This window comes from Microtus oregoni, unplaced genomic scaffold, assembly GCF_018167655.1.
Source record: "Microtus oregoni isolate MIOR12 unplaced genomic scaffold, Mior012 000044F_ref0000062, whole genome shotgun sequence".
NCBI classification, from domain to species: domain Eukaryota; kingdom Metazoa; phylum Chordata; class Mammalia; order Rodentia; family Cricetidae; genus Microtus; species Microtus oregoni.
In genome coordinates, this window is record NW_024543218.1 from 15,195,201 (window position 1) to 15,209,297 (window position 14,097).

Genomic DNA, 14,097 nt, shown 5'->3' on the forward strand with positions numbered 1-14,097 from the left:
TTTCAGCTGAGTTTCTTTTTCTTTCTCATGTAGAGTCATCGTTATCTCATGTATCATGTGGATGCATTTATGTGTACATGTGCATGTATGTGACCTATACGAGAAAGAGGAGTAATATGATTTTCATATAGCAGTAGGAGAATTTCACACAATATTCTAACTACCTTAATACTGAAGCTTAATGACAATCATTCGACTCAGAAAAGAATCAGAGTAATTTTTTGCACAGTGAACATTTATTGCAGACTTCTGCTAGTAAATATCTCCTTAATATTGTATATGTCATGGCATATCCATGTTTCTGTAGAATGGTGTTCCCAGAGTACTTATGCTGGATTTTGTCTTTTCAGGCCTGCAGTCCTAGATGACTTTGTCAGTACAATTGATTTACCCAATTATGGCTGCACAATCCCAGAGAAGACCACTTGCAGTGTTTACGGCTGGGGCTACACTGGACGTAAGCTAACTTTTAGGACATGAGGGAATATAGTTATTTAGCATATAAACGCTTTTTCTTTCCTGATTTCCTTGCCTTTATTCATTGCTCATTAACTGCGTATTTTCTATGCCGTTGCAGAGATCAATTCGGATGGTTTATTGCGAGTAGCCCATCTGTATATTATGGGGAATGAGAAGTGCCGTCAGCACCACCAAGGGAAGGTGACTCTCAGTGAGTCTGAACTGTGTGCTGGGGCTGAAAAGATTGGATCGGGACCATGCGAGGTAAGAAAAAGTTGTTTAATAAAGTCTGATTGTCTGTCTGTCTGTCCATCTGTCTGTCTATCTCTGTCTGTTTTCCTGCCCAGCCTGCTTATCTATCTATCTATCTATCTATCTATCTATCTATCTATCATCTGTCTATCTGTCTATCTATCTAATCTATCTATCTATCTATCTATCTATCTATCTATCTATCTATCTATCTATCTATATTTATATCTATATCTATTATCTAATCTATCTACCTACCTACCTACAGGTGGAACATTCCTGTAATTCTAGAACTTGGAAAACTAAAGCGGGAAGAGTATAAGTTCTTGATAAAAGTCTATCTTATAAACCAAACTAAGCCAAAATTGTCTTAAAAAGCCAATGCCATATTTGCTTGTGCTTTTTCTGTTTATTTTTGTCAAATCAAAGTATTTGTATACCAAGGCATTCCTAGAGAAAGGAAATTTAGAAAAAGCCTTCTGTTATTTTTGTGCACTTCTTTTAATTGACTTATGAGTCAGCCCATGCTTCATCCACAAAGCACGTTCAAGGCATTCATGTCTAAAAAGACTACCATACAAACTGCACAAGTCTCAGAGGAAGCTGTGCCCACAGGAACAGCTGGCCTGAGCCAGGGGAAGTTCGCTGACACCTGACTGACAGCAGAGGAACCTGCATAGGCCCAAACTAGGCCCTCTGAATGTGAATGACAGTTGTTTGGCTGGGACAGTCTGTGGGGCCACTGGCAGTGGGACCAGAGTTTATCCCTAGTGTTGAGCTGACTCTTTGGAAGGATACCTTGCTCAGTCTAGACATAGGGGAAACTTGGTCCTGCCTCAATGTGATGTGCTAAACTTTTTTCATTCCCCACTCATTTGTGAGCCTTACTCTCTCTGAGGAGTGAATGGGGGGGTGGGGTAGGTGGTAGATGGGGGGAAACTGGAGGAGAGAGAGAGAGAACTGCCCTCTCTTTCTCCATTCCTCTTTTCTTCCTAGCCTCTTTGCATCTGTTGTTTGATTATTTCATTAGTCAAGAATATTTGAAGAGAACGACCCTAAATTTCTACGTGGTAGAAGTGGTAGAAAGTCTCCAAAGACAGTCATTTTGAAAAGTGACTGTCAGGGGTGGCTGGTGTCTTATTTAAACCACAATTTTATTACCTTATGGGGCTTGGTGTCTTTTTTTTTTTTAATCTTTACTGTTTGGCATTTGTTTTCAGGTCTGCCTTAATTTACCTATCAAAAATTCTATATCAATGACTTCTTCTTTCTACCCAACATAAAATTTTGTTTTTAAATTGCATTGCTTTTAGAGGAAAATGCAGATAATATCAAACATTCTTGTTTGTTTGTTTTGTTTTTGAGACAGGGTTTCTCTGTAGCTTTGCAGCTTGTCTTGGAACTAGCTCTTGTAGAACAGGCTGGTTTCAATCTCACAGAAATCCGCCTGCCTCTGCCTCCCGAGTGCTGGGATTAAAGGCATGCACCAACACTACCTGGCTCACATATTTTTATTTATATTTGGATGCTTAAAACTAGTCATTGTGGTTCTTTTTTATGTGTATGTATGAGTGCTTGAATGCTTACACATACCTCATATGCATGCTTGGTACCCATGGAAGCCATAATTGGGTATCTGGTTCCCACCACCCGTAGAAGGTGGTGGGAACCAGATATGGGTCCTTTGAAACAGTCCTCTTAAATACTGAACCATGCTTCCATCTCTGTAACTGTACTCTTAAGAGGGTGCATGGCTCATAAAAGTGATATAACACAGTTCTAACAGTTATCTATACAAACACGTGCAGTATGAATACATGCATATTCATATAGTTAACATTTGTGTATTAATATGTATAAAATATATGTATATGCACAAGTTAATCTATATTCATTTGTCATATTTCTTTACCTGATGATATAGTAAAATATTTAAATTATAACTATATTAGCTACTAGTATCAACTATGAATAGAGAAATATTTTATGCTTGGAAAAGTAATTTCCAAATAATATAAAATTATTGTTTCAATTTTAAGGATTTCCTATTTAAAATGTTAAGATAGTCTTTTGGTAGCAGACAAAGAGTGTTTTAGAAAGAAGAGAAAGTTAAAGTACGCTTAACCATTAAATCATGTGATTACAAGTGGATTTTGTCTTTATTTTACAAATCTATATATTTTCCAAATGTTGATATGGAACACATGGTGAATATCAACAACAAAATAAACATAGAATTGACATTACTCGATGGGGGGAATGCTGAAAAGATGGTTCAGTGGGTTAAGGTACCTGTGGCCAAGCCAAAGGATCTGAGTTCAAATCCCAGGTGGAAGGAGAGGCCCAACTCCCACATGTTGTCTTCTGACTGCCACATACATGGAGACATATACAATAATTAAAATGTAAGAAAAATTGATGTCATTGAATTTCTATACCTTTTAGCTGCAAGTCATCAGCAAGTCATCAGGGGAATGCTGCTGAAGAATTACTGGTTTTTTTTTTTTTTTTTACTTACAAAATAATTTGTTTTGTTGTTTTTCCTTCTTAGGGAGATTATGGTGGCCCACTCATTTGTGAGCAACACAAAATGAAAATGGTTCTTGGTGTCATTGTTCCTGGCCGTGGATGTGCCATCCCTAATCGTCCTGGTATTTTTGTCCGAGTAGCCTATTATGCAAAGTGGATGCACAAAGTAATTTTGACCTACAAATTGTAATAGCCATAGAAGAAGCCAGTGTGTTTGAAGCATCCATCTATACATGAAGATTTCAGAGACGTCGAGATTAAAATGTAACCTAAACCAATCCTAAAACAGCTACTTGAGTGTTGTGAGTGTTCAGAAACTCATTAATATATATGGGTGTTTTCTGTTGTTCTGTTTGTCAGTGTTCTTTTGTAAATGTTGAAGTGAATTAAGGTACCTGTAAGTGCAGTAACATATCTCCTGAAGATACTTGAACGGATTCAAAAATGCAATAGTTGCTAGATGATAAGAGATTTAAAGGTTAAGGTTGATTATCATTCTATGCTGCTTTTCAGGTTAATATCTTAATGATGAATTAATCATAAGTTAAACATTATTTTAACCCCACCCAAACCAATTTGTACTTTGTGTTCCTAACTTGTAACTCTGTATTAAATTATATTACACTTCCCACAGCACATGTTAGAGTTCATTCATTATTTTCACGACATGTATCCTGCAGTACTGGCACGCCAACATCCTTTTATGAAAACAGATGACCATAACAAATGGCTGATTACACATGCAGCAATATTACCGTTTAAACCATGATGTATCTAGTGTAATATCTAAATGTTTTGGATTATGTATCTATATTTATTCTCCAATGTAAAGTTTTTGGAAGACCAGTGGGAATATTCAGGAAAGGTACAAGGTATAAGTGTGGATCCTTTGTGCGTATCACGTATGATCTCCACTGGAAAGTGGTCAAAGTCAGGACAGGACCCATAGGATAAAAGAATGGCTAGCCTGTATGTTTATTTATATTTATTAGCCTAGTTATTTTGTGTGTTCTCTAATGCCTAAGAAGCAGAAAGTAATTTGTCTATTTATCTTATTTCTTTCCTCCAAATTTGAGCTACCTATTTATGAAGGATATTGGTAGATCTATTTTCTTAAAACATTTATTCAGTTTTCAAACATGTCTCAATGAAGAAATTTTAAAGTGTCTCTGTCTTCAAAAATGTATTTATATGGGTTGATATTAAAACTTGCTGCTATGATTGGCTTCTAGCTCTCCTTAAAAAAATGATTTAGCATAAAAATATCATGTCTGCAAAGCTTTGTGACCATCCCGTCATTAAATTTTATTTTGAAATATTCTGAAGAAAAAAATTAAAATACTTTCCTTAATCTAAAAATTCTTAGTCTTTGAGTAATAGAAAAAAATATGAAGTAAAATAGTTTTTCTAAATTCTTTAATTCAACAACTTTCAAAAGTATAATTGTTTCTGAAAATCAAATATGTTGGAAAGATATCATATTTTCTCATTTCTTTTTAACAAAACTCTTAATGACATGGAATATTCATTAAGATTTTATAATCTATATGATAACATTCAAATTGTATTTATTATTCTACTTGCCATGCCTAGCTAGGAGTTGTATATACAGAAGTAGGAATTCAAAAAAGTAATAAGACAGCTTCTAAGTTCTCAGTCTTCCTGTGTACATCAAGATTATTAAAAGTTATAATTTGTTTGTTTTAAATCCAGTGTTCCCATTCTTGAGACTGAATTTTTTTAGAGTATCTGAAATCTGAAGTTTCAAATGATGCCCTAATGCATTCTCAAAATTTTCTGGAAGTCAATGCAGAAGTTCTTGTACAAGCTCTGACATATATGTGTGTGCTTGCATGGTATATATATATATATATATATATATATATATATATATATATATACACAAATGCATATATGTTTGTGATAGCATAGGTGCTGTGTTGATCAACAGTGGATGCAGAGAGACCCAGTGAATTGCTGTCCTTATCATTTTACATCTGTTACATTTTCATTCCTTTTGCAACATGTCATTTGATCAAGCATAAATTTCAAAGATATATTATTAAAATATTAAAGTCCTTCTCATAGCTTCTTACTGAATTGAATAGATTTCAATGTTACATATAAATTATATTGATAAAGCTGTTATGCTAATTATAATACTTTAACATACTAACATTTTACAATACTTCTTACAGTGTATTTTTTTGTAATTATCCATGAAAAGAGGAACAGAAATGACCTAGAAACAATATGCAGTCAAGTTTTTAGATACTTTGGAATCAGTGTTTCTAACTTAAGTGAAAAACAAACAAATATGTCAATAAGTCACCAAATGTGGTTTGTTAAGCAACTCTTCCCATGAGGTTTTCTTTGCAATGGTCAAAGTCGGTAGAGTTCACAGTGAAAAAGATAAATAGGATCTTACTTGCTAGAAAATGGTAGAGTTATTTTCTAGGCAACACTATATATGGGATGGTTTTCTGTGAATAAATTTCAAAGGAAGAGGAGAGAAAAATTCAGCTTATTTAGAAGTCTATATTATTTTGTCTCATGGACAAGTGGCCCTTTTGAATTATGAGCGTCCAGTTTGGTTTTGTTTTGACTGGGTAAGAGGTACACACTGTCATAATTGTAGACATTTTCTTCTGTCTGCAGGAATAGGAGTGTAAAACTAAAATCGTAGTCATATGCCTCTGCTGTGCAGAGAGGTGATAATTCTTTTGTATATTTCTTTAATGTTATTGTAAAATGTAAGGTAACTTTTACCAATTTGCTGTGGGCAGGTCCTCAGTATAATTGTTTCTAGTGAGTCGGTCTCTATTAACAGGCTCTGGCTTGCCTTCTAAGTGTTTCAAGCTACAGGAATGGGAAACACTGGACGGCAAGAAAGATGACAATAATGGCATGTGTCAGAAAAGCTGTGGATGCTTCTTGCTGGTACCAGTGGTACTGTGTGGAGCTGATGTTCCAGCTACCGCATCCCTGAAAATGAGCACTGTCAAGCACTAGTAGTTGCTGTCAGGCATTTTCTTTTCTCTTACAAAACAAACGCTAGCTCTGTAATATGAAACAGAAAATGTCAATACTATATCATGCTAAGTAAAGGGAAACCTTAAATTGATTTAAAATAACTACTTCTACTCACTGTGTGTATACAACCACTCATTTACATTTATAGAAAACTCATAAAATAAAAGGGATTTGGGTAAAGACAATACATTTGCCTTTTTACAAAGAGTAATTTGCAATAAATCACTCTTCATAATTAAGTCCAAGGAAGAAAATGTCTTTCAAAATTCAACTGAAGTTTGTACCAAGAACTTATTAATAAGAATCAACCAACCAAACAAACAAAAACATTAAACTATCCCAGACCCTTACCTCTTGACAATGCCGTTTTCGTGTAGGTTCATGTCTGTTTGCACAGAAGGCTTCTGTCTTCAGAAGCTGAAAACCGAATCCTGTGGAAATCGCAGCGAGTCTGCCTATGTAAACAGGACAAGAATAGCTGCTGATTGGGTGGGATAGCTGGATGCTTACCCCAAAACGGGAACCCTGTGGTGATGGCTTGTATTATAAATTCTCTGTAGTTAATAAAGTTGTTATTTTTATAACCATAATTATATTATTATTCTTAATAATAATAAAATATTTTACCAAATGTCTCCTTTCTCTTTTATAATCATATGTTTATGTAACTGTTCGAGGACTTTAAAGTGGCAACCCCAACAACATTGGTTTAGTAGACAGAATCGACATACATTTTATTATGAGAAATACACAATTTCTGTATACAATTAAGTAAAAAATTGCATATTTTTCTGCCTTCTTTCCATGGTACTCTCAGGGCTCTCAAAAAAAATCATTAACATCTGTGAACTTGAATATCTTCAAGTGTAAAATAGGTTTATTCTGCCATTATTTCGATTTGCTAGGAAGCTACTATGCTGCCTTTTGCAACTTTACAGAAAATATTATAAATGTCCCTAATTTACCATACAACTAGATGTTATAAAATTGTTTATAAGTTTTTTTTTTTTCTTTTAATCACTGCTTGGCCCTTTAGCCCTAGCCCTTACTGGCTAATCCTGTTATCCCGATCAACCCATCTCTAATAATCTGTGAGAACCGGTCTTACCGGGAAGATTCTAGCCTAGTCCATCCTGGGTCGGAGCTTCATAGCGTGCATCTGCCCAGGAGCCAGGAGCATGGCGTCTCTCTGAGGCGTCTGCTCCCGAGAGCAGAGCAGTGGAGTCTCTGACCTCACTTCCTCTTCCTCCCAGCGTTCTGTCCTGTTTTCTCCTCCCACCTATCCTCGAACCAATAAAATGGGCCAGGGCAGTACCTTTATTAGCCAATGACCTTCCTCCATCATTTCCCCTTTTTCGGTTTAAACAAAAAAAAAAAAAAGGCTTTAACTTTAACATAGCAAAATTACATATAACAAAACAGTTATCAAGTAAAAGTTACAATAATCTTTATCATAACTAAGGAAAACTATAACTATAACTAACTATTCTTAACTCCATCAAAGACTCCAGAAAGATATAATATTACCTAAGTAAACAAGAACTAAGAAACTTCAAACTCTAGAAATGACAAAGACATCTCGCCGCCTGGACAGTCACCCAAAGTTCTTTTGTACCGTTGGGGCATCCATCTTCAGCCTTCAGGCCCATGGTATCCATCAGACATTTCCATAAAGCAGGAAAATTCAAAGTCAGTTCAGTCACTATCTGTTGTGTCCTGCAGAATGTCTCGCAGACTCTTTCAAAATGAATCAGGAACCCCGAAAGATCATCTCACCTTAGGCAAGTTCAGTAGTCCTCTCTCTGCGGGTTCTCTGTGTCCAGTTTATGCAATAGTCCAGGCAAGAGCAGTTTCTTGCCCAAATGGCTATCAAACTCCATAAGGATCCTCTTCGATGCCCATCTTCCTCAGGAAGTAGATTGGTGCTGCCAGGAGCAGAGTGTCTCATTGTCATGAAAAGTCCTCAGTTATTAAAACATTAAATGTCCTATTCTGTAATCTTTGAAAGACATGAAGAATGTCTATCTAACTGAAATACATCTCTATATATCTAGAAAATCTAACTAACATGACTACAAGCTTTACTATTATCGATGATTATCCATTAACAACCTATATTTCTTAATTATACAGTACATATTTAAATGAACTACACAATCACAATACCTTAATCAAAATCAGAAACACTTATACATATAACAAAATTGACCTTAAATCTCTATCAATAAAGCAAAATCTATACTAATGCAAATTATTCATATCTATATCATATCCCCCTTTAAATGTAAAAGAACGTTTATAAACCATATTTGGGAACATGGGCGCAGTTTTTTCTCTCCAAACTGCTTCCTGCTGAATGGGGGCGTCGTTAATTAGGTCTTTCATGTGTGCTAGTTTCATCTCAGTTGGCAGTTGAGCGAAGCAAATGTTTGGATGTTCACCTTCCTAGATATGGACGGAGGGGGGAGGACCTAGGATTTACCACAGGGCAGGGAACCTGGACTGCTCTGTGGACTGGAGAGGGAGGGGGAGAGGAGTGGGGGGAGGGGTAGAAGGGTGGGAGGAGGGGGAGAAGGGTGGGAGGAGGGGGAGGGAAATGGGAGGCTGGGAGGAGGTGGAAACTTGTTTTTTGTTTATGTTTTTTTCTTCTTTTCTTAATAAAAAAAATTATTAAAAAAAAAAAGAAAAAAGAAAATTTCTGAATGGTTTACAGTGTGTTAAAAATATATGCAGACTAAAAGTTGAAGTTCCTAAAGTAAAAAAAAAAAAAAAAAAAAGGAAGAGAGTTGTTGTGTGTGGTAGCACACGCCTTTAATCCCAGTGCCTAGAAGGCAGAGACAAACAGATCTCTATGAGTTCAAGGTGTAGTAGTGTACACCTTTAATCCCGAATGCCTGGGAGGCAGAGACAGGTGGATCTCTGAGAGTTCAAAGACAGCCTGGTTTACAGAGTTACTTCAGGTCAAAGATACAGAGAACCTGTCTCAAAAAGCAAAGAGTTAAAAGTAAAAATAAACAAAATAGAGGTTAAAACAAAGCTGCACAAAGATGGAAAATACACAGAGAATCTTGATACTGTATGCTATTATGTTCTCTTTGAATTGTTTGAATGCTGAGGAAGGAGCAACAGCTGCTAAAAGATATTTATTTATAAATGCTGCTGAACTAATCCAACATAGATATTTTGAATATGGATCTAAGGATATGATACTTTGGAAAGGAGATTCTTATTTTGTTTTCACAGAGGATGAGACGCTGTTCATTTCTTCTATTCCGATTTGGTATGATGGACCACGCCCTCCTGAAGGGTTGCAGTGAACATCTTCAGAAAATTGTTTATAAGTTTTAATTGAGCTAAGGCATCTTTACAGGGTTATCGATAATTTCACAATACATATGAGTCCACAGAATGTATTTACTTAAAAGTAGAAGAACTAATTATTAACTGTCTAAACAAGAGCTCTGTAACGCCATTGATTATTTCTAGCTTTGCCATATTTTCTCTGTCTCTCCCTGACCCAAAGTAACTAACTTTATATAGATTCTTATTGCAAATGATGATGTTCATATATATAACTTGATAGGCACAGTAAGACAGCTTATCATTTTTAATGGTATGCTTAAAGTAAAATATGCACACTTATTCACTATGTCAGTATGACGTTTAAGATTCTATACAATGAATTTTTAAAATTCACTTTATTCTACAAGAGCTAGTTCCAGGACAGGCACCAAAGCTACACAGAGAAGCCCTGTCTCAAAACAAAACAAAACAAAACAAAAAATTCACTTTATCCTTCTCTACAATCTATCTCGTGTATTCTTTCAAGTAAAGAGTCACGAATTCTTTGAGAAATGTCGTTTGCAACATTTCTCGGATAAGAGAGCAAACTTCATAGGTAAACTCGGAAAGTTGGGGCTCCTAATACAACTTTGTCCATCTTCTGTATTGTGCTGCCCTAACTAATCTCTAATTTCAAGTCTTGAATTTTTACAGTAATTATTAACATGCTTAAAGATTGATAACTCATTCATGTTTTCTTATAGAAGTCCTCAGAGCTATTTTTTTTGAGTGATCAGTATTGAAATGCATTTTTAGTTGCTGAATTAAACCAATATTTAATATGTGATTTAACTTTTTGAGTTAGTATTTGAGAATTTCACGCATGTATGCACATGTATGCGGTGTATTTTGAGCACATTCACCCATCCCCTCAGCTCCTCCTGAATCCCTTCATATCCTCCTCCTAACATCACGTCATTTATTATCGTGACCCACTGAGGCCAATTAGTGCCGCCCGCATACACATGTATGTGGGGAAGTCCACCGGGGCACCGTAATTAATCGCTATTTGTCCAAGACCCCAAAGAATCATTTCAATCTGTATTTCCTCTGTGCTTTGGTCCAGAAGTCCTCTCGTGGTTCCCTGCCATTAATCTCGTAAGCGCACTATCCTTCACCTAGGCAGTTCTAAACTAGCTCTCCACACCCTTTCAATCAACCACATGCTTGTCATGTGTGATTAGCCACGAACGGTTTACTCTAAGGAGCCTGTGGTTATCTCTTGCTGTTTACATTCACAAGTATCTCTGTTGATTATGTTATTTATGAAAGAAGATGTTCACTGCAAGTTAAAGGTGTATTTGTAGAAATTAAGAAAGAAATTATGAAACCATCATAAACATGTTACCGCCTTAAGTATGTCTATTGAGATAGAAATAAAATAAAACTCGCTTTTACTTTATAGAACTCAAAAAATATAATAATAGGTTATAAATCAACTGTGTGCTCATTTATGGTTTAAAATGATAACACATTAAAAACATAAGCACTGTAGCAACACATGGGACCCCAGACAAGCATTAGTTCTTCATCACTCTCTAATATTCTTGAGTACTCAGTTTTATATGTTCGCTTCTTCTAACATTTTAAAATGTAATCCTTATGCCAAGGTTCACCAGATTTCTTCCACCATGACTAAACTTTCGCATTTCATGTAGTTGCTTTTGTGTCTGCATCCTCATCCCCAATCCAGGAGTCCCCATCAGCCCCTGTAGTGCTTGTCCCTTCTCACCTGTACTTGGTTGTAGCTGCCCTGTGATTGGACTGGGTCAGACTTGCTACAGTGGGCATTATTTTTACTGTGCACGGTGTGACACTGAGTTTATACTTCATAAACACCAGCAATGTCCTGTTATTAACATTTCTACACTCTTTATTTTTCACAGTGCTTCCACATATAAATAATGGTGGTAAAAATATTCATCATGAATAAGATGAGACTTAGTACTGTTTCTAAGAGAATTTGATTTGGATAAAAATTGTACAGTTATCACTAAGAATTATACATTTTAGGGCTTACATTTAATCAAATTAGTTAGATTTGAATTAGCAAATGAGACTAATTAAAAATGTCCTACTAATTGTATATAGTAGGTGATGCTTGGAAAATATTTTTATTTATGAATTGATACATAGAAATTACGCATAGTATTTGTGGGGCATCTCATGATATTTGGGCAGTGTGTATAATGTACAATGTTCAAATCAGATTAAGTGTATTTTCTTGAACACACGTAATTTCTTTATGATTAATCATTCTGATGTTATTTAAGCATGCAGGACATATTTATTATCTAGAGTTACCTCATTGCTCAATTGCACACCAGAATGCCTTGCTTTGAACTAGATGTAGGTTCGTACCTATGGGTTAACTCATCTCCATTCCCCAACTTTACCCAGATTCTGGTATCCACCATTCTACTCTCACATCGATGAGACTGTATTTAAAAACTGGATGTATGAATAAGACTGTGACATTTGCCTCCCTGTTTCTTGCTTATTTCAAGAAACATGATGACCTCCAGTCCCATCCACGGTGTTGCAATTAGCAGAATTTAATTCATTTTGATGTCTTAAAAATATTCCACTTTACTTCCTTGCTCATGTTCTCCCTCCTTCTGCTCCTCATTGGGACCTTGGGATTTCAGTCCGGTGCTCGAGTGTGGGTCTCTGTCTCTATCTCCATCCATCGACAGATGAAGGTTCTATGGTGATATGCAAGATATTCATTAGTATGGCTATAGGATCGGGCCATTTCAGGTTCCCTCTTATCAGCTGCCCAATGAACTAACTGGGGACATCTCCCTGGACACCTGGGAGTCCCTCAAGTGTCAAGCCTCTTGCCAACCCTAAAATGGCTCCCTTAATTAAGATATATACTTCCCTGCTCCCATATCCATCCTTTCTTTATACCAACCATCCCATTCCCCCAACTTCCCCCATCCTCCCCTTCTCACTTTTCTCTCCCCATTTCCCCTTACCTCAATCCCACCCCACCCCCAAGATCCCAATTTTTGCCCGGCAATCTTGTCTACTTTCAATATCCAGGAGGATAACTATATGTTTTTCTTTAGGTTTACCTTCTTATTTAGCTTCTCTAGGATCACAAATTATAGGCTCAATGTCCTTTAGGACCGAGAGGGGTGCACCCACCCGCTGAGACAATGGGGCTGATCTATTGGGAGCTCACCAAGGCCAGCTGAACTGGGACTGAAGAAGCATGGGATAAAACTGGACTCTCTGAACATGGCGGACAATGAGGGCTGATGAGAAGCCAAGGACAATGGCACTGGGTTTTGATCCTACTTCATGTACTGGCTTTGTGGGAGCCTGCCCAGTCTGGATGCTCACCTTCCTAGACCTGGATGGAGGGGGGAGGACCTTGGACTTCCTACAGGGCAGGGAACCCTGACAGCTCTTTGGACTGGAGAGGGAGGAGGAGAGGAGTGGGGGGAGGGGGACAGTAGTGGGGGGAAGGGGAGGGAAACGGGAGGCTGGGAGGAGGCAGAAATTTTTTTCAATAAAATAAATAAATAAATAAAATTATCAAATTAAAAATAAATAAATAAATACGCCACTTTGTCTATCTGGCACATTTTCATTAGCAGTCGATGGATAGCTAGACTGATTTCTTACTTTGATTGAATGATAGTGCTGAAATGAATTGGGGAGTGAGGATGCCCTGGTAACAGACAGAGTTCATTAATAGCAATGGGATCCGTGGATTGAGTAGCAGTTCTGTTTTACGTGTCTGGGTAGTTTCCGTCTTGGTTTCCACGATGGCTGGGTTAATGTGAACCAGCATTCCCCTTCTCATACCCTGAAGCTTTAGTTTTGCTTTGTGGGTTTTTACAATAATCATTCTTATGGTGAAATGATGGCTCATTGTGGTTGAATTTATGCTTCCATGATGATGTGGAGTATATTTTTTTATATATGTGTGTCCATTTGCATCTTTTTTATAGCGTGTCTGTTGACACCTGCTTTCTGTTTTTTAACGGCTGGGCTGGTTTTCCAGGCTTACAGTTTCGCTGCCATCAGCTGAGCTTCGTGCCCATTACGCGCGTTGCCCTCCGGTCAGCTGTGCAGATGAGATTTGTTTTCCTGTCCTGTGAGCTGTCTTTTCCACTTTGAGGGTTTTCTTGGCTGTGCAGATGCTTCTCAGTTTGTCATCCTACTTTTATAATTTTGTTTTTGTTTCCCATTCTCTTATTTTTTCTCAGCTAAACAATATAAATCACTTCCAATTGTAATGTGTTTTAAGTATTTTTTTATATTTTATTTTAACAGTTTCATAGTCCGATCAGATTTTCAGCACTGTTGTGATGACAGTGGTTGTAACAGGGGGGCTTCCTGGTATTGATTCAGATCCTAAAGAGAAGGTTTTCATCTTTGCTGTATTTAGTATGATGTTAGCTGTGGCTCTGTGGCATATCATCTTTCTATCTATTTATTTATTTAATTAATTTTTGGTTTTTAGAA

The 14,097-nt window shown here is 36.7% G+C and overlaps 1 protein-coding gene across 2 annotated transcripts in view; it reads left to right on the forward strand.

Moving 5' to 3' along the window:
* Positions 1 to 6,898, forward strand: part of LOC121434777 (hepatocyte growth factor) — a 65,086-nt gene extending 58,188 nt beyond the window's left edge. For both annotated transcript variants that reach the window (XM_041633749.1, XM_041633748.1), the window contains exons 16-18: positions 351 to 457; positions 578 to 723; positions 3,263 to 6,898. In XM_041633749.1, coding sequence (XP_041489683.1) covers positions 351 to 457; positions 578 to 723; positions 3,263 to 3,430 — 421 coding nt within the window. In that variant the 3' untranslated portion in view covers positions 3,431 to 6,898. The remainder of the gene's footprint in view (positions 1 to 350; positions 458 to 577; positions 724 to 3,262) is intronic.
* The last annotated feature ends 7,199 nt before the right edge of the window (positions 6,899 to 14,097 follow it).